Raw genomic sequence first — 20,356 nt, 5'->3', positions numbered from 1 at the left:
CATCAGCAGGATGCCTATGTGTGTCAGCAAGGATGAATCTCGTAAGCGTTAATGGGGAGGGATAAAACGATTACACGGGAATATAGCCTGTAAAACTAAAAAAACCACCGAACTGCCACTTCTCAAACCTTTTTGTAGCTGGTAAAGAAAGAGGAGGAGGGAAGTGGTCTTCCCTGAAGTGAGTGTGGCATTTCTGTGTGTGTGGAGTGAGACTGGAGGAGCCACAAGGAGCTCTAAGGCACATGAGTGTTTATTTCTTAACTGCTGCAGTTGTTACATTGAGTTTTTTTCTGGATAATAATTTTTGAACTGAATACATGCTTTATTCTGCCTGTATCGGTATGATATATTTTACAATAAATCAGTAACAAGAAGAATACTGAGGAGGTGCTTTATGTACTGACATTCATCCATCAAAATAAAGGAAAAACAAGTAAAATTGAGTACAATTGGAGGAAACTATTAAAGAGAACATCTTGAAGCCCATTTGCCAGGCAGCAGCAGCAGCTGTCCAACGAGGCGTTCATGTGCCATCGTACTTCCTTTCCTCAGCGGCAGCCATGCCCGCCATGCCACTTCCAGGCCCTCCGTCGGGGTGGCCAGTGCCTGTGCAGCGTCACAGACAGACAAGGCAGGCGAGAGTTAGAGAGCACAGCATGCCATCCTTGCACAGGTGCTGTTATTTTATACCTTGAAAACCTAGGTGACTCCTTACTTAGCTATTAGAATTAGTAAGAGCTTTGGTTTGATAGGAGACAGATATGCAAGAATCAATAACTTTTCTCTGGCAATATTGCTCTTTATAAAACAACTTACGTTCGTAATGGCAATAAACTATCAAATGTTTTTAATACATTTAGCAAGAAAGCCACAGGACCTATGTTAGGATCATGCAGTCTGTTTGAAAGAAATAACCAAGACCCTAAAATATGAAGAAATACACCAATATCCTAAATGGAAAAATTTAATATTATAAAAGTAGTAGTTTCCAAATTAATGTGTGAACAAAATGTAGTCCATTCGGAATACCAGTGGCTGATTTTTTTTTCCTGAAACCTGGCATTGGAAGTAATAACCCACTTGAAGGAGAAAAGTTCTTCAAGTAGCCAGTACATTTTTGGGAAGGAGCCAGTGAGAAAGGCCTGGGCTTCATGGTGTTCAGCCCGCTCGCATGCACTTTCTAGTCCCAACCGGAGGGCGTTGGTGGACGGTGTGGAAGGCCCAACAGTGTAAGAGAGGGGCGTCTAGAAACGATTCAGGACAATTCAAAGGAGGGAAGATTTATTTAGTAACCGGCGCCATCCCTTTGGAGGCAACAGTGGGACCCTCTTCCTCTCCACCATTAGCGAACGTAAGCTTTAGAAGGATTAAAGCTCTAAATATGTTTGTAATTATAAAATACTACAAAACTCCAGAGAACATTTGAACAACCTTTGAGTGGGGGTTACAAGATAGGAGACCTGGAAGAAAAACAGGTTATGATTGTCTCCCTAGAAATGAAAACTGCAGAGTGATTGCGACCAGCCGGCCATGGCCTGTGGGGCGAGCACAGCCCAGGGTGGTGCCTCCAGCTGACCCGAGGCTTTCTGCAGGTCACTTGGGGGCGCTCCTTGGCTGGATAGAATTAACAGAAATTCAAAGAAAAGGACATACGGATGGGCAATAAACAGTAAAGTATGTTCAACCTCACTAGCAGATATGGGAATGCAAATTAGTGAACCATTTTTCTCTTGTCAGATTGGCAAAATTCTAAACCTTATAACATCCATCGCTGACAAAGACGTGGGGAAATAGCACATTGCGGGAGTGCAAATTGCTGTGACCTTTCTGAGAAGTTCTCTCTTGATACCTGTTAAAAATATACCTACTCTTATCCAGTGATTTCCCACTGGGCTTTGTATCTTCATTGAATAAATGAATCGATCTCAATAAAAGCAGTGTATTTTGGAGTAAAACTGTGAGGATGTCCATATGCATATATGTCACTTAGCAGCATGCCTGGTTATAGTCTGTAACACGTAAGATTCTGTGTTCTCTGTTACGGACTCTAAAGAAATTTTATCCAGTCACAAGAAGCAAAAAGCCAGAAGCAGTGCTGACCAGTATTGCTGTATGTCGCGTATATGTATGTGTGTATATGTTCACACTTTGAAGAGCTGAACATGGATTTCCGGGGGGTGTCGCTGTCCTCTCGTGCTGCATAACTAACACCCCAAACCTGGTAGGTGAAACAACAGCAAGAGCAGCGCTTTGCCCCCAAACCTGCAGGTTGGCCTGGCTCAGAGGGCAGCTCCTCCCTGCCTGTGGAGCCAGAGCTGGTGTTCTGGGGGCTCCTCAGTCACAGGGGTGGCGTCAGTGCCGGGAGGCTTGGGCAGCCGAGCGCCCGTGGCCCCCGTCCCCTCTGTCCTCTCTGTGTGTCGTCACAGAGAGCTGGGGGCCAGGTGGCCTTTCATGAGCAGTGTTGGAGGTCAGGACCCGCCCGGGCCCAGGTGGGGATAGGCTGCTGCTTTTTGGGCAGTGATAAGGGCTGGGGGCCCTGGAGGTGATTTTTCGGAGACGTCTTGAAACAAAGGCTAAAACACTGAACAGATTATTTTGTTGAAGCCCAGCTGAAGGCTTTGCTTTGTGCTCTTCTCAGATGCCAGCAAATTAGGACTCAGGCCACACTGGCTGCACACTCGTGCGCCGTGGCACGTGGCGTCCGAGGGCCTGGGTGTCGGGGCTGTGGGCGTGAGAGCCCGGGGGGCTGCGACAGGGCGTGGAGAGCTGGCCGGCCGCCCGTTGGGGTTGGTTGGCACCCGTCTTCGTCCCTGTGTCTGAGGGCGGCTGGCGACACCCCCAGTGATGGCTTTTTGGTCTGTTTCCCACTGGCCTTGCTGACACCAGGGACACTGAGGGGGAGGGAGAGCCGGCCCTGCGTGCGCACGTGCCCAGCTCGGGGCCCAGGACGGCTGGGTGCCGGTGGGCAGTGAGGCCACGGGGCTGCGCTGGGCTGTGGGTGGTGGGACTGGAAGCGCACATTGACGTCTACGCCCTGACCTCCAAACTCAGGGTCTTCTGGCGTTGGGGCCGCCACAGCGTGTGTGGTCGTGCAGCGGGTGCTGTGCAGCAGTGGACGGGAAGCGTGGGCTGTTTTACATGGGTTTTTCCATGACTGGAAAAGCAAGTTGTTCACAGCAGGTGCTCCTGTAAAACTGTGTTTCAGGAGTAGATCCATCCCTACGAGCAGAGGCTAGGATCCCCGGGCCCTCACAAGCCACGGCCCCCGTGCCCGAACAGCAGAAGACGAGGCCCAGCCACGCCCGGGACGAGCGCTTCAGGTCAGGTAGGCACCAGAGGCCTGCGGGCCTCTGCTCGGACACCACGTCTCCGCTGAGGAAATTGCTTTCTTTCTTTCTTTGTTTAACTTTTTATTTTATAGTGGGGTAGGGCCGATTAACAATGTTGTGACAGTTTCAGGTGTACAGCAAAGCGACTCGGCTGTACATATACATACACGTATCCATTCTCCCCCAGAGTCCCCTCCCATTCGGAAATTATTTTCACTCGAACCATAACTTACCACATCATATTTTTCAAGAAAAAATATAACTTCCACATAATATAGTATGTTTTAATGTAGCCTGGAGTGTAAGTGTTCTCCTCTTAGGGGATGCTTATAGGAATCTCAGGAGAAAGCTAAATCTTCCTTCCCCCATTAGAATAATTTCTGTAAATGTTTGTGTCCATTTTTCTACCTAGATCTTTGGGGTTGGTATTGGTGGATTTGTGCATCAAGGACCGCTTTACTACTGTAGGTGTTTTAGTATTTTTTTCTCTCTCTAATTTTGGAGATTTCCTTCTAATTAGATTTCTGCCACTCTGTCAGTGCTTTTATAAATATTTAAATTTGTCTCTGATATTTTATTTGAATCATCAGGACATCCATTGAAAAAATTTGTGCTTTCAATTATAGATTACATATGGATAACTTTTGAACACTCTTTTGCCTGTTTAACATTTTCACCATTGTGTGATTGTATATTTCCTTTGTATTTAAACTCTCAGTAAACCTTTGTATAAAGAAAAACTTTCAAGAGAGATAAAGAAATGGCCGTTTTGTTTTAAGAATACCTAAAAAGAACGTTAAGATTTTAAATGTTATGTCAACATGGGAGTGTGATGAAGTGATTTGAGAAATTTTGATCAGATAATTTCTTACCAATTTAATATACATTTTTAAAAACTTCCTCACGCTGATAATAGTTTCTTTTCTGATTACATAAATGATACATGTAACATAGGATATTAGAAACGGCCCCATCAACATTCCACTGATACCATCTTCTTTAGCCCCGGGTACAAAAGCACACGCATGTACACGCACCGTAAGTAGGGTCACCAGAGGTCTCCTTCCTGTCCCTGCTTGTCTTCATCTCCCCACTCCCTGTCCCCCCTCCATTTCCATGTAACTGACGTTGATGACCTGCTTTCTGCCCTTGTGAACTGTATCTGGTTCTCATTCTTTACTTTCTGAAAACAAGACCTTTATCATTAATGTGCTTTGCTCATATTTTCCCTAAGGCTTTGTCTTCTCTTTGAACTCTCTTACAGTGGCTTTTGTAGCAGAAGTTTTTAATTTGAATGAAGTCCAGCTTATCAGTTCCTTTTCATGAATAGTGCTTTTGTTCTCACATCTAAGAAATCTTTGCCAAACCCAAGGTCACAAAGATTCTTACCTGGGTTTTCTTCTAGACGTTTTATAGTTTTAGGTTTTACCTTTAGGTCTATGATTTAGATTTTAGTTAATTTTAGTATGGTTCAAGGTATGGCGCACAGCTTACTTTTTTGTATGTGGTAATCCCGTCGTCCCCGATGCCCTTGCTCCTTTGTCTAAAAGCGGTCGCACGCATGTGTGACTCTCTTTCTGGACTCTGTTCTATTCTGTTGATGTATTCGTCTGTTGTTATGGCAGAGCCAGCTCTCTTAATGATTGTAGCTTAACAATCATGGGTTCATATCAGTAGTGTTATTCCTCCAAGTTTATTCCTTACTGTTGTTCCCTTGTATATACTGTGCCTTTTTCCCCTCTGGTACTTTTAAGATTTTTCTCTTTGTCACTGGTTTTGAGTGACTTGATTATGATGGGCCTTGGTGTAGTTTTCTTTGTTTCTTGTGCTTGGGGTTTGTTGAGCTTCTTGGATCTGTTGCTTTATACCCTGTAATGTTGATATTGTCTAGATTTCGAGTTGTTGGTTGTCTTATCTGTACTTAGGTTTTTGTTTGTTTCTAAGGCAGCAGTAACGTTTAAGGTGTGTGCTCAGCCCATCACAGCCAGATCTCTTGCAGGGGCTCCTAGGTTTGTCTCTCTCCTGAGCACTGTCTTTCATGAGTGTTTTCGGTTGTATGTCTGGGAGTATTTTTATTAGACCCTCAAGTTTAAATGATACTTTGGCTGGATATAAAATTCTAGGTTCAACACTTGTTTCTTCAGCTGTGTTGCTTTCTTGCACCCGGTGTTTACTCCTGAGTAAAGTCAGTCTGTTTCCTGAGCCTTCAAGATGATTTGCTCTTTCTCTCTGGAAGCTTTTAGGATTGGCTGGCTGTCTTTGATATTTGTAAATTGTACTTTAATACGCCTAGATGTGAATTTTTCATCTTTCCTGATAGTACCCTATGAGCCATTTTACTATAAGGTTTCTAAATGCTTTAAAAACATTTTGTTGGGGAAAATTTGAACACGTACAAAAGTGGACTTGGTGGTGTGATGAGCCCCAGACTCGTCCAGCCCCCACAGTTCCTGCCGTGCTCAGGCTCAGTCTTGGCTTCTTCATCAATCCCCTGCTTCCTCCCTTCCCATGTGATTTTGAAGCACATCTCAGAGATCATGTTATTTCATTTAGAGGTCATAATATTCTTGGCTTCTGTATCTGAAAAGAATGCATGTTATCTCTAAATGATAATGCCATTGTCGCAAAATAATTAACAATAATTCCTTAGTATCAAATACCCAAATGTTCCTGTTGTTTGAAAAAAAAAACCAGTTTATTTGGACCCAGGATCCAAATGTGGTTGCACATACCTCAGGTGGCTGATGTGTGTTTCCACCTTTGATAACTCGGTCTTGGGGCCTGGGCTGTGGTCCGGCGGCTCCATGGCTCCAGCAGGTCACTTAGGGTTCTGTGTTCTCTCATCAAGAGGCACTGCAGGCCTGAGTCTCTCTCCTCTTCGGGATGCTGGCAGACCCATTTGTTCATTAGGGTGGCAAAATGGCTGGACTGCTTCTATGGAGAGAAACTTGTGCTCGCTCACCACAGGGCACAGGAGAGCCTGGAGAAACGCTCAGTTCTTTCCATCTGTTTACTCCTTTTTAAAATAATGGGTTAGGTCACCGGCATCCTCCAAAGGCAGCCAATTACTTTTGCTTCCTCTCTTCCTTCCTTTCTTTTCTTTTATCTTGTTTTTTAGCACTGTAGTTGATATTCAGTCCTTCCAGCATTTATCCTTGGTGATGTTCCAACTGCCCCATCTTTATGAGCCTTTGGGAGCGTCTCCACATCGGCTCTGGCATTTGGGTCACTGGGCCGTGTACTTATGGCTGTTAGGATGCAATGCTCCAGGCTCCCCTGTGTGCTCCCTGCCCCCACCCTAGAATCCGCCATGTCTCAGGGTGCTTGCAGTGAGGATGGTACTTTACGACCACAGTCTGGGTGGTAGGGATGCTCATTGCTATCGGGCTTGTCATCATACCTAGACATTCTTAGGGACAGAGGTTAAGACATACTATCTAAAGATAAAATGCCACATGTGTTCACGCTGATAATTTTCAGTCAGATTCAGGACTGCAGGGTTTTCCCGCACTTCTTTGGTCTCTGTTTGTGTCTCTTGTTTCCCTCACGAGTGTCTTGGTCTCCAGGGAGGGGCGATGGAGCGGGACCGTCAGGCCCCTCTTTGTTTGCTCTCTCACACTCGACCACAAGCGTGGCAGTGTGACGGGGCCCCCGTGACCACCGGCAGCAAGACTGCAGGAAAGCCTGCGTTCCCTGTGCGGTTCTGCCGTCCTGGGGCTTGTCTGGGGTAGTGACTTGACGGTCTGACCACAGGGCTTTAGCGCCACTTGGAGTGGTTTGTGCCACAGTCAGAGCACATTAGGTTCATGTTTCATTTTATTTTCAGTTTGGGGGATTTCTTCTTTTTGATTTAAATCTGAAAATATTTCCAAAGTCAAATCTACAAGCCGAGGAATATTTATGGAAATCTAGGACCAATGTGTGGGACCCACGTGTAGGCTGAGCTTGTGTTCCTTTTACACTCAGTGAAAACAAATAAAGACGTGAACCATGGTTTTGTTACTTCATAAGGAATCTTGTAACACGTGTTTTTGTTGCTGTTCTTTCCGTGCAGATGTTCATACCGAGGCCGTGCAGGCAGCTTTGGCCAAATACAAAGAGAGGAAGATGCCCATGCCTTCCAAGAGGCGCTCCGTCCTCACGCACACGGCCGTGGAGGCCTACACGCCCCCAGGTACTGGGCAGGGTCACGGTGGCCTGGGAGGGGTTTCCCGTTGGGGCGGCACAGCCTCCGACTGTCGTGAAGAGTGTGTGTGTGGGTGTGTGGGGGGGGGGGATGCCGACTTCCTTTCTACAGGACATCTGTGTGTATTTTAATTTTTTCACTAAGATGCAGTTTGTGTCTTTTAGTAAAGAGAGGAACCTGGAGTACATGCTTCATGGAATGACAGAGTTCCCTGAATTCAGAATTCTAAAATTATTCTATCTCATTAGCTATTACTTGTTATGTTGTTACCAGGCCTTAAATGGGAAAGAATAAGGCTATTTGGAGGGTTATTTATTTTGTTGTTGTGCTTTTGTTGTCGTGACCATTAGAAATGAAAACTTTTACGTGGAGTCTCTCTTCAGGATAGTTAGTATGTCTTAGGTTTCTTTGAAAACCCTGTCCAGGTGCTTGAGGGCACGAGGCTGCTGCCTGTCTGGTTATTTGAGTCACGAAACTGGTGACGTGCATGTTTGGTTTGAAGACATGGTAAAAAAACCAAACACACCAGGTCTGCAAGATAAGCATAGCGTTTTGGTGATGCTTCCTCACTTAAAAAAAAGTTTATGTTGTTGAAAAAAGTCTTAGAAATGGCTGTCAAATTCTTGTTTCTACTGAATATAACCGTAGATACTACCCAGTTTTTAAAGAACTTACTGATAACTGTGAAACCCGTGATAAAACGCAGTCCTGCTGACTGGATGAAACCAGAACTCACCTCACTTTCCTTGCCCGTGGCGGTGGTCTCAAGCAGGGGCTCTTTTCAGAGCTCAGTCACGTCTGCTGAGGGGAGGCAGGTGCCCTGGGGGTGGACTCCCGGGACCCCACAGCGTGCACTGAGGCCGTCAGTCTTGCAGCTGGCTGCGCCTCTGGGCGTGGCGCCCCGAGACTGAGCCGCCGGGGGAGCCCGGCCGCGGGGCTCACGGCCGGTCAGACGCAGGCCCTCGTGGACCCGCAGGCGCGGCTGTGCAGGGGCCCAGGGCACGGGCCGGCTAGGTCCAGTGGGGACTCCGCCCCGGAGGACGCCCCCCTCATGCCTGTCCTCGTTATTCTGACCACAGACACGTCGTCCGCCTCAGAAGATGAGGGCTCTTTACAGCGGCCCGGGCGACTGGCCTCCGCGCCGCTCCAGAGCCACGCCGGCGTTGCACCCTGGCTCGACCAGGCCGTTCAGGGCTCGCCCGCCTCCTCCGCCGCATCCTGCACCTCATCTCGCCCGGGAGGGCGGCCTGCCGCCGTGCCCAGTGCCGCCGCCGTGCCCTCAGGCCCCGAGGCCCTCGCCCGCGTAGGTCGGTACAGCCGCAGGGGCCCCTCCAGGCAGGGGAGCCCCCGCGCCCAGCCAGACCCACCTTCTCCTTTTCCTACGGAAAATGTCCTTTCGGTAACAAAAGTGGTTCCTGATGCTTCTGTGGTTTGGCAGCCCCAGCCAGACCCTGTGGCGTGTGGGCCTCCCCCGGGGTCCCTGATGAGTGCCTGGTGTTTCCGCTCTGGAGGGGGCGGCCCACACAGGTGGACAGTCCCTGACGATCGGGGGCCTGCTGCCTGCACGTGGTCCCCGCCTTTGCTCCTTCCTTGTGTGTACAGCTGGAGCCCTCGGTCGTCCCTGCACTGCGCATCCCGAGGCAGGGCTGGGGCTGCAGCCGCCGTCCGGCCTTTCTTCCTCCACATACCAGGGTTAGACAGCCCTCAACCTGAAAAGAGATGTCAGTCAGAACTCAGTCATACGGGTGCCCAGACCTTTTCCAAGTCACCCAGCCCTTTAAACTACATTAACCTTAGGGGCTTCCCTGGTGGTGCAGTGGTTAAGAATCCTCCTGCCAGTGCGGGGGACATGGGTTTGAGCCCTGGTCCGGGAAGATCTCACGTGCCACGGAGCAACTAAGCCGGTGCACCACAACTACTGAGCCTGCGCTCTAGAGCCCGCAAGCCACAACTACTGAGCCTGCGCTCTAGAACCCACGAGCCACAACTGAGTCCACGTGCCACAGCTACTGAAGCTCACGCACCACAACTACTGAGCACACGTGCCACAACTACTGAAGCCTGTGCACCTAGAGCCCGTGCTCTGCAACAAGAGAAGCCACTGCAATGAGAAGCCCGCACGCTGCAGTGAAAGTAGCCCCTGCTCAACGCAATTAGAGAAAGCCCGCGCACAGCAATGAAGACCCAACGCAGCCAAAAATAAATAAATAAATAAATAACATTAATCTTAGAAAGGAAAACATTGCAAGCCTTTCACCATTTAAAGTCATTTTTTAAAAAGCAAAACTAGTAACGTAGCTGGCATGCAAAGCCCATATACATTCTTGCACGAGTACCTTAAAAAAGTGTACTTCTCAGATGGCGATCAGTATTGCTGGGGTCATCTGAACACCCTCTTCCTTCCAGGTGTGGAGGGAAGAGCTGAGCCGCGTGATTGCAGCCTGCCTGAGACCACACAGCTGGCTGTGCTGGAGCCGGGGCTGGCCCACAGTTTTCTGATTCCTGTTCATTTTCTTTGCTGTTAGCTGCTGTTCTGCTAAAACCAAAATGGTGCATCAGAGGTGTGCCCATGACTGGCCAGTGTTTGGGTCCCAGTGTTTGGGTCCCAGTGTTTGGGTCCCAGTGTTTGGGTCCCAGTGTTTTGGGTCCCAGTGTTTTGGTCCCAGTGTTTTGGTCCCAGTGTTTTGGGTCCCAGTGTTTTGGGTCCCAGTGTTTTGGTCCCAGTGTTTTGGGTCCCAGTGTTTTGGGTCCCAGTGTTTTGGGTCCCAGTGTTTTGGTCCCAGTGGGTTAACACCCCCCAGGCAGGCCCAGGTCTCAGGTGCTGAACTGCTTTTATGTAAGATCTTGGTCATTTGGCTGGACTGGGCATTGTAAGTGACTGACGTCTTCCATCTGTGGCCTCTGTGGGCCCATCAGGGACGCTCTTTGTTTGTCATTGGCTGTGTCACTGCAGACGTCTGCACATTTCTGTGGAGCTCGTGCTGTGAGTCTTGGGTGAGAACTCATGACGCCTCAACCTGCTTCCGGCAGGTGGAGGAGGCTCCAAGACCGCTGGGGTCGGGCTGTCAGGACTGTCCTGGGGAGTTTGCGTTACGAGAAAAAGGCTCCTTTGGAAACAGCCTGCCAGGATTGTTTCGGTAGCTTTCCTGGGGGTCCTAAAATGGCTGGTGTTTATAGCCCACCTGCCCTCACGGGGGTTTACAGTGGAGAGCTTGAAAACAGCTTGAGATGGATATATTTTCCTGTTTGTCACGGCGATTTCACATTTTGGAAATACACAGGTACCTCCAGTGTGAGGAAAGCGGTAGCGTTTGAATGTTCTCTTCGCTTAGTTCAGCTTCCCGAAGCTCTCTTCTGCGTTCGACGGTGAGGGGAATAGGGCAGAGTTTGCTTGTATCAGCCGTTGCCGAGCTGTCGTAAACACGGCTTCCTGGTGGGTTAGAAATAGAAGCATATTTAGCGTGAGAAATTGACCACAGTTCAGCATGTTTAAGCAGACAGCCCTCGACTCCTCAGGGTTGTGGGGTGTTTTGAACATAAGGTGTGTTTGAGTGGGCGTCTCCATCCCCGGAAGGTCCTGGCTGTAAAGACTTACAGGCGGGTTTATCACCTCTGTGGGTGGAGGACTCCTGGTGTGCAGCTGTGGCTGAGGCCACTCTTCTCGCGTCCTGCTCGCCTGGCCTCACGTACACATTGTGTGATTCGTTCTGGTAGATTCTAAACATCTTAACTCGGACTCTACTTGATACCTTACTGTTGTTTGTAACTTTCATATGCTACCTGTTTGACCTGAATTTTTAAATCTGAAAAATACTCCATTTCCCTCTCCTTGTTATAAAAACCACCCTTTGTTTTAGTTTCTGACACTAGAGAATTCTTCAATTTGGGCTAAGGAAAGAAGTGTAGAAAGAAGATGACTACAAAAAATTGGAGGCAGAAAATGTTAGGTAAAGGTAATTAAAAATATATATAATTTTCAATTTTGGGTTAGGAAAATCATATACATAAAACATTTGGACATGAATTAAATACCTATATTTAAAAGCAGTACATTTAATTACAGTAGTTCAGTTTTGTTTTGTTGTAAATTTATTTATTTATTTATTTATTTATTTTTGGCTGCATTGGGTCTTCATTGCTGTGCACAGGCTTTCTCTACTTGCGGCGATCGGGGGCTACTCTTCGTTGCGGTGTGCGGGCTTCTCATTGCGGTGGCTTCTCTTGTTGCAGAGCACGGGCTCTAGGCACACGGGCTTCAGTCGTTGTGGCTCGCAGGCTCAGTAGTTGTGGCTCGTGGGCTCTAGAGCGCAGGCTCAGTAGTTGTGGCGCGCGGGCTTAGTTGTTCCGCGGCACGTGGGATCTTCCCAGACCAGGGCTCCAACCTGTGTCCCCTGCATTGGCAGGTGGATTCTTAACAACTGCACCACCAGTAAGTTCTAGTAGTTAATTTTTATTTTGAGTGTAGTTTGCTTATTTTTTTGCAGCTATTTAAGAAACTACTTTGTAGTTGAGATTACCATTTGTACCTTTTTTCATTAATAGCTGTTAAAATCACTCTTTTGTTTTTTTTTTTTTTTTTGCTAGATTCGGAAGGGCAGGGAAATTCCTTTTTAAACTGAAAGAACTTTGTGATAGGCGTACTTTAAAATGCTAATTTCATTAATATCAAGCTTTTTCAAGGGTTGTGAAAACTCTTGTCAAAAAGTTACGTTTTTCCAGGTGGTGTTTTCTGCTATGTTAATAGTGAGTTTGTGTTTTTCTGCCACATAATTTCATCTTTCTACATATTTTTAAAAATTCTTAGATTGCATACTGCCTAGGTTATGAAATGATAGATAAATGATTGGCATTAAAAAATTTTAAGTATCAAAGTGCCATCTATGATGGTGGGAGCATTCATTTGAAGACTAAAGAGATTACAGATCAGTATCGATTCTCAAGAGTAGACGAGCGTCACGCTAGGTCCAGACTTGGTACTTTCCTGGTGGAAGGCTTGGTTGTAGCAGAGATGCTATAGCAGCTCTCAGCCAACCAGTATCCGAACAGATAAAAATGCCATACAGTGAAAACGAAACCCAGAGTCGACATTCAGACAGTGGGAGGAGTGACTTTAAACATTTTCTGTATCTGACATAGTTTGTCTTTAAATGTGACATTAATACATTCTGCCTTAAGAACTGATTGCAGCCTCTTAATAGTGAGGCTTTTGAACTGGCAGTAGGGATAGTTTTTAATCTGTGTAGGCTTACTCTGTGAAGACTGCAAAGGTTCGTGTCTGCATGAGAGCCAACTTGCCTTTTGGGGACGTGGGGATAGTTTATAGAAGCCTGGCAATTTTTCTCATAATACAATGAAAAATGTTCCAACAACAATTGATTTAAAATGTGTTTCTGCTTCATTGAGGGAGATTTCTAAGTAAAACCTCATTAGGCCGTTGGGAAAGGCGAATTCCTTGCACCGTCTCTGTGCCGTAGTTGGTGGTTCTGGTCTAGTTCCCTCTGAGAACTGGATGGCCACCTGCACGCAGTGCTGTCGGGCCATGTCCGGAGTTCAGAGTTCACAGGATCCAATGTGCCTCGGTCAACCGGAAAAGCAAAATGAGTCAGAATGCTCCATGCCTTGCTTAGAGCTCAGCTAGTGAAGCTTCAGCCGAATGGGGTTTAAACAGCAACTTAAGGTTAGTGCTCTTCTGAATTAACAGCACCTTTATTCTGGGTTTGTTTTTCAAAAGCAGATCTGCACTCTGCCCCTCCCGATGTCACCACGGGCCTCGCACAGCATCAGCACACCTACTGTGAGCGTCCACAGCTGGCTTCCGTGAGAGGAGCCCCTCGGGGGGGCAGCGGGAGCGTCCTAGAGACGGCAGGTGGTGAGCATCCTCTCTTCCTTCTTTTGAGACAGCAGAGCCCAGGTATTGGACCTCACCTTGGTGTCTTCAGTTTAGCAAACCTGAGCCAGCCATCAGGTATCATCCTGGTGCACTTAAACTGCCCGTGTGTATATCTTGCGGAGAAATAATCAGGAATAGCTTCGGAATTGGTCAGATAGGGAAAGAGGGGAGTAGGGAGGAGAAAACCTTCACATTTAAATCAGGCGCCCAGAGTTTGGGTCTACGATACTGTGGGAAAATGAGAAGCTGGGGAAGTTTCCTTTCGTGGACCCAGTAGGATGAGGGCAGCCCTGCCTGGGACAGCAGCCCCTGCAGTCTCCCTCCTCAGCAGCCCGTGATCAGTGCAGCCATGGCTGGGCTGTCCCACATGCAGGCCCCGAGATGTCAGCCTGAGTCTCGTCTCCTCATTTGTACTATTTCCTTTTGAAACAGTTTCCAGTATCTTTTATCAGAATTACATGGAGTTTTCCTTCCAATGTGCCAAATTTGAGTTGCAGAAAAATCCAGAGTATCTCAGGAGTGTTTTATACTCCTGAGCAGTTGGTCAGATTTTGTTGAGGTCTTTCAGCTCCTTGTTCAGGTGCAAGAGGAGAAACAGTCAACATGAAGCAGGCTTTACATTTGTTAGATAGATTTTAAAATTTTAATTTGTTACTCTTTAAATTTTCTTTTTTTAAATATTTATTTATTTACTTATTTATTTTTTGGCTGCGTTGGGACATAGTTGTGGCACGTGGGGTCTTTCGTTGCAGCGCGCGGTGCGCGGGCTCCTCTGTAGTTGCGTCTCGCAGGCTTAGTTGCCCCGTGGCCTGTGGGATCTTAGTTCCCCGACCAGGGATCAAACCAGCATCCCCTGCATTGCAAGACGGATTCTTAACCACCGCACCACCAGGGAAGTCCCTATTTAAAATATTTTAAGAACTTGGTTGAGGTATAAATGACATATTTTCTACTGCACATATTAACGTGTGTAATTTTATCAGCTTTAAGAGACATGTACACCGTGAAATCCCCACTGCAGCCAGCACACCCAGTGCTCCTGGAGGCTTCCTTCCTTGTGTGCCTTTGTAACAGGTCCTTGCTGCCCCTTTTGGCTTCCCTCAGACGACCGCTGATTTACTTCCTGACACTATAGATTAGTTTGCACTTTCTAGGATTTTATATAAATAGAATCGCCCAGCATTTATTCTTTATTGTCTGGCCTCTGCCACTCTGCAAAATCATTTCGAAATTCATCCATGTTCTTGCATGTATCAACAGTTCATTCCCTTTCTTGATCTATTTCATCCTACAGATGCACCCTAGTTTATCTTTTCACCTACTGATGGCTATTTGGGGTGTTTCCAGTTTTTGTCTATTAGAGGTAAAGCTGCTGTGACTATTCCTTTACAAGTCTTTGTGTGGGTATCTCCATTCATTTATTTGGGGTCAATACCTAGAAGAAAACCTGGATCATATAGTAGGTTTATGTTTTAGCTTTTTAAGAAATTGCCAGACTGATTTCCCAAGTGGTTGTACCATTTTACATCCCCGCTGTTAGTGATAAGAGTCCCAGTTCCGGGCTTCCCTGGTGGCGCAGTGGTTGAGAGTCCACCTGCCGATGCAGGGGACGCGGGTTCGTGCCCTGGTCCGGGAAGGTCCCACATGCCGCGGAGCCGCTGGGCCCGTGAGCCATGCCCCCTGCGTCTGCGCGTCTGGAGCCTGTGCTCCGCAACGGGGGAGGCCACAACAGTGAGAGGCCCGCGTACCCCAAAAAAAAAAAAAAAAAAAGAGTCCCAGTTCCTCCACATCATTGCCGAGAATTGGTATTGTCGGTTTTTAAATTTTAACCATCCTAATAGGTGTGTAGAGGTATCTCTTTATAGTTTTAATTTGCATCTCCCTAATGACTGATGATGTTTAGCATCTTTTCATGTGCTTATTTGCCATCTATATATCTTTTTAGAAGAGTCTGTTCCAATCTTTTGCTTACTTTTTAAAATGTGTTGTTTGTTTTCTTACTAAGTTTTGAGAGTTCTTTATATAATCTAGATACAAGTTTTTTATCAGGTTTACAAATTGTACTTTCTCCCAGTCTATGGCTTGTGTTTTCATTCTCTTAATAGTGCCTTTCAGAGAGCAGAAGTTTTTAGTTTTGATGAAGTCCAGTTTACCATTTTTTTCTTTCATGGATCCTATTTTTGTGTCATATCTGAGATATATTTTCCTAACCCGAGGTCATAAAGGTTTTCTCCTATAGTTTTATGTTTTATGTTTAGGTGTATGATTCATTTTGAGTTAAGTTTAATATCAGTGCAAGGTATGAACCTAAGTTCACTTTGCTGTATATGGGTGTCCAGTTGTTCTAGGATCATGTAATACAAAGACCCTTCTTTCCCTATCCAGTTTCTTTGGCATCTTTAGTGAAGATCGGTGGACCGCATATGAGAGAAGCCCGTTTCTGGGCTCTGTATGCTGTTCCACTGCTTTGTCTGTCCTTATACCAGTACCACACTGTCATGATCATATATGTATATGTGTGTGTGTGGGGGGATTATATAATAGATCTTGAAATTGTGTACTGTAGTTTGTCTTCAACTCTTCTTTTCATTTAAAAAATTGCCTTAGCTATTCCAGTTCCTTTGTATCTTAATATATAGTTTAAAATCAGTTTGTTAACTTCTACCAGAATTCCTGCTGGGTTTTGACTGGTACTTCACTGACTCTCTAGATCAATTTGGAAAGAATTGGCATCTTAACAATACCATATGTTTCAATTGATAAATATGGTATATCTCTCCATTTACTTAACTCTTTAAAAAAATTTTTCAGCACTGTTTTGTAGCTTTCAGTGTACAGGTATTGCACATATTTTGTTAAAATTATCTCAGAATAGAGACTTCCCTGGTGGCGCAGCGGTTAAGACTCTGCGCTCCCAACGCGGGGAGCCCGGGTTCGATCCATGCCACAACTAAAGGAGCCTGCGAGCCGCAGCAAAGGAGCCTTCCTGCTGCAGCTAAGGAGCCCACCTGCCACAACCAAGACCGGGTGCAACCAAATAAATAAATAAATACTTTAAAAATGTGTACATTAAAAAAAATTACGTTATATTTTTTGATGCTATTATTGTACAAATGGTATTTAAATTTTTTTCCAGTTGTTTATTGCTCATCTAGAGAAAGATAGTCGGTTCTTGTATATTGACCTTACATTAATTCTAGTAGTCTTTTTGGTAGATTCTGTAAGATTTCCACGTGTATGATCATATTGTCTATGAATACCATTTTACTTTTCTTTCCAAATTGTTTGCCTGTAGGAACATTCAGTTTCCTGGCTTTATTGCAGTGTCTAGGACTTGTAGTAACGTCAGTTAGAAATGTCAAGAGTGGACACAACTTGCCTCGTTTCCCATTTTAGGGGAAAGATCCGCTTTTCAATTTTTAATTGTGGTGTTAGTCATGGGTTTTTCATAGATGCTCTTCATCAGGTTGGGGACGTTCCTTTTTTTCCCCTAGTTTTCTGAAAATTTTTATCATGATTTTTGTTAAATGATTTTTAAAATGTGTTAAACTCATCACATGGTTTTTCTTTCATAGTTTGTTAATATAGTACATTTCATTGACTGATTTTTGAAGATTAAGCCAAAGGTGTGTTCTCAAGATAAACCCCACTTGGTTATGGTGTATTACCCCTCTTACATATTGTGGATTTGATTTACTAGTATTTTGTTAAGGATTTGTGTCTATGTTTGAGATAAATACTGGTCTGGGATTTTTGTCTGGTTTTGGTATCAAGATAATACTCATCTCAAATGAACTGAGCAGTGTTCCTTCCTCTTCTGTTCTCACGTCAGTTTTGTGTCTTTGGAGGAGTTTGTCCGTCTTGCCTCCACTCCACAGGTTCCCTCATTGTGGGTTGGTGTGGGACCTGTGATGCTGTCCTGCCCGGTCCTGACACCAGCAGTTAGGGTCTCCTCACCCTTCATCTTAATCGTTCTAGCTAGAGCGTTCACTGGATTTTGTTTATCTTTCAAAGAACCAGTTTTAGTGTAATTGTTTTTCCTCTATTGTTTATCTTTTTTTTCTATTGCATTTATTTCTACTCATATATATTACTTCTTTCCTTCTCCTTACTCTGGCTTTCCTTTGCTCTTCTTCTTCCAGTTTCTTTATTTTAAATCCAGAATGTGTTTATCGAGAGGTTTTTCTGTTCGTCTTGATTCAGTTGCTGCCTCGCCTGCCCCTCCCACATCGTCTGCTGCTTTTGTGATGGCAGAGACGGTGCCACGGCCCCAAATATTTACTCTCTAGCCCTTTAAGAAAAAGTTTGCCAGCTCCTAGTACAGGAAAATAAGCAGAAAATACAGACAATTCACAAAAAGAAATGTAAAAATAGTTCTTACACATGATGTTCATTCAGCCTTTTTCGCAATTAGAGAAATACACATTGTTGGTGGGAATGCAAAGCAGCTCAGCCTCTCTGGAAGAGCAGTTGGTAAGATCTGTGTCTGTGCTTCCATTTGGACCCAGCAGTGCCAGTGTAGGAGTTTACCCTGAATGCACACCTCTAAAAATAAGGAAACACATGCACACGAGGTCGTTCATCGCAGCACTGTCTATACCTCCAAAATATTGGGAAGTACCTGTTATCCAAGCCTCTCAAACTGGTTGAATAAACCTGGTACATTCACACTGTGGCGGACCGCGCAGCTGCCAGGAGTAGCGAGAAGACCTTTATGACCTGGAATGAGGTGCTTTTCCAGGAGACATTAAGTGAAAAGGCGAAGAGTAAAGGAACGTTTATAGTACACCGCCCTTTGTGTGAGAAATAGGAAAATAAAGCAAGCATAAACCTACTATCTCTATAGAAGGAAATGCAGGAAGGATAAGCCAGAAAGCAGTGGGCTGGTTCAACCCGCAGGTGCATGGGGTGGGGTGGGCAGAAGGACTTTAGGAGGGAGTGACATTTCTTTGAGTTCATCTTTTTATATAGTTGTGATTTTTAGAAGTACATTCTACACATTCGAAACATAAACTTAATGGATGGAAGGAAGGGAAAAACCCTAAAACTAGAAGGAGTCGTAAGTAAACAAACCTGATTGTATTTCCAAGAACTACGTAGTCACCCTTAAGAGGGTGAGGGGAGAGAGCTGACAGAGGTCAGTGATGGACACAGCACCCTCGGTCTGGGACGAGGCTGTGTAGGAAGCACAGAAAACCAATTCTGAACTCTTGTTCCTAGCTTTGCTTCTGTAGTGGTTTGGGTACAACAGTTGGAACTGATTCTGTATCTGTGATAGCACTGAGCGAAGGTGTTGGTGTTAGGAGCCAGGGTTCTCGCTGCAGAAGGAAGGCGCCCAGACGTGGAGCATAGCACTGGGGGCCCTGGCGTGGACTCGGGGCTCTAGGATAGAGACCTGTATCGGTTACGCGGCCCGTGTGCACATGTGTATTGTATGTGTAGGGGGTGTGCATATCCATGGATACATACATGTGCATGTGCACAGCATACGTTCTCAGCTCTGTGTGTTAGAAGAAGAAAGACACAGAGCGGCAGCAGTGAGCACACCGAGCCGCCAGGCCTTGGCCTTCAGTACCTGTCCCTCTCAGGAGAACCAGGAAGGGAGGAAGGAAGTCAGGCGTCAGCTGTAAGTGTCAGTGGACTGCTCAAGCTGGAAAGTAATTCGGCAACCGTTGCAGTAAACCTTGCCTCTGGCAGAACGACCAGTGGCTGTTAAATGGAGGGAGAGCTGGGTGAAGATCGGGATACTCGTGAGGTCCTGAAGTGTCTCCTCTCACACTCTTATTGGTGGCACAAGCCAAAAATAGTACCGATAGTGGAGCCCTGCACGGCACATGGCCCGGGTGACAGAAACCTGCGTCTCCCGGAGGGTAGGTGGGTGTCCCGTGGGTCTGGACGTGATGCTCAGGTACTGCTTCAGCCAGGAATGCAGCATCTGACTTGAATCCTGAGAAAACCTCAAGCAAGCGCAGGATGAGGTAAGTGCTACTTAATGATGGAAAGAACTGGACTCTTTCAAAGTGCTGGTGTTGTAAAGGACAAGGGAGACTGCTGACCAGGCCAGTGAGTGCAGCTCTCGATCGCTGGCCCAGCCCTGGAGGAGGGAGGTGCCAGCTGCCTCGCGGTGCACGGAGGTGGCTGGGGCTCCAGGCCTTGCCCTCGCCTCCTCTGCCAGAGCGCCTGCTTGTGTTCCCACGTGCCTTTTCCTCGGAGCGCTTGTCACCGAGGCTGGTGCCCTGTTCCACCAGCACATGTATGTATTTCTGCTGGGTTTTGTGCAGCAGACGGTGACCTGTTTGAGGGCAGACTCTTATCTGTCTTGGCTGACTTTACATCTCCCGGAACGGCGTTCCTTAATAATTATGGAGGACACCAGAGAGCTTTTAGCTTATGCGGGTTATATCTCTGTATATTTACCATATTAGAAATTAAAACTAAAGATTTAAAAAAAATATTTACTAACTCATTTAAAAAAATAATAAGCTTATTATCTCTTAACATAAGTAGCACATATTTATGAAAACAGTTCTAATACAACGAGATGCCGTGAGAAGGGTAGGCTTGTCTGCTGCGGTTGCTGGTCTCTCATAGCTGGCGAGAGGGCAGCGTCTGGGTGGGTTCCGTCTGCTGGGCGTCCCGCACTGTGTGGCCTCTGGAAACCTCCACTGTGCACGTGTGAGAGAGGAGAGGGAAGGAGCAAATGGTGTCTATAATGTGATCCCTGAAAGGGTCTCGGGCACCCCCAGGGGTCCCTGGGCCACTCTGAAAACCGCTAGCTTAGAACAAGTTCTGGTTCCTGGAAGGCATTCAGTATACATTTGTCAGATGAACTAATAAATTCCAAAATGGCCATTTGAGGGGGCCAGCGCTTGGTTGGATTTACAAGTTCCGACGCACTCACGCGGGTGGTCTCTGGACCTGGATTCCGCATCCAGCCTCAGTGCTCTCTTC

At 46.2% G+C, this 20,356-nt stretch overlaps 1 protein-coding gene across 7 annotated transcripts in view; it reads left to right on the top strand.

The window, feature by feature from the left end:
* The first annotated feature begins 3,203 nt into the window (after positions 1 to 3,203).
* The window catches only part of DIP2A (DIP2 acetate--CoA ligase A), a 67,548-nt gene continuing 50,395 nt past the window's right edge, over positions 3,204 to 20,356 (top strand). For 3 of the 7 annotated variants that reach the window (XR_003003619.1, XM_024748058.1, XM_024748055.1), the window contains exons 1-4: positions 3,210 to 3,325; positions 7,384 to 7,503; positions 8,595 to 8,822; positions 13,247 to 13,384. Coding sequence is in view for 6 of the 7 variants with exons in the window: in XM_024748058.1 (XP_024603826.1) it covers positions 7,437 to 7,503; positions 8,595 to 8,822; positions 13,247 to 13,384 (433 nt within the window). In the remaining variant the exon portion in view is untranslated. Of the gene's footprint in view, positions 3,326 to 7,383; positions 7,504 to 8,594; positions 8,823 to 13,246; positions 13,385 to 20,356 lie in introns of all 7 variants that reach the window. The other 4 variants (XM_024748056.1, XM_024748057.1, XM_024748060.1 and 1 more) reach the window with 4 other exon arrangements.

This window comes from Neophocaena asiaeorientalis, unplaced genomic scaffold (genome assembly GCF_003031525.2).
Source record: "Neophocaena asiaeorientalis asiaeorientalis breed wild unplaced genomic scaffold, Neophocaena_asiaeorientalis_V1.1 scaffold984, whole genome shotgun sequence".
Taxonomy (NCBI): domain Eukaryota; kingdom Metazoa; phylum Chordata; class Mammalia; order Artiodactyla; family Phocoenidae; genus Neophocaena; species Neophocaena asiaeorientalis.
The sequence above is the reverse complement of the archived record's forward strand: the minus strand, read 5'-3'. Positions and strand labels throughout refer to the sequence as shown.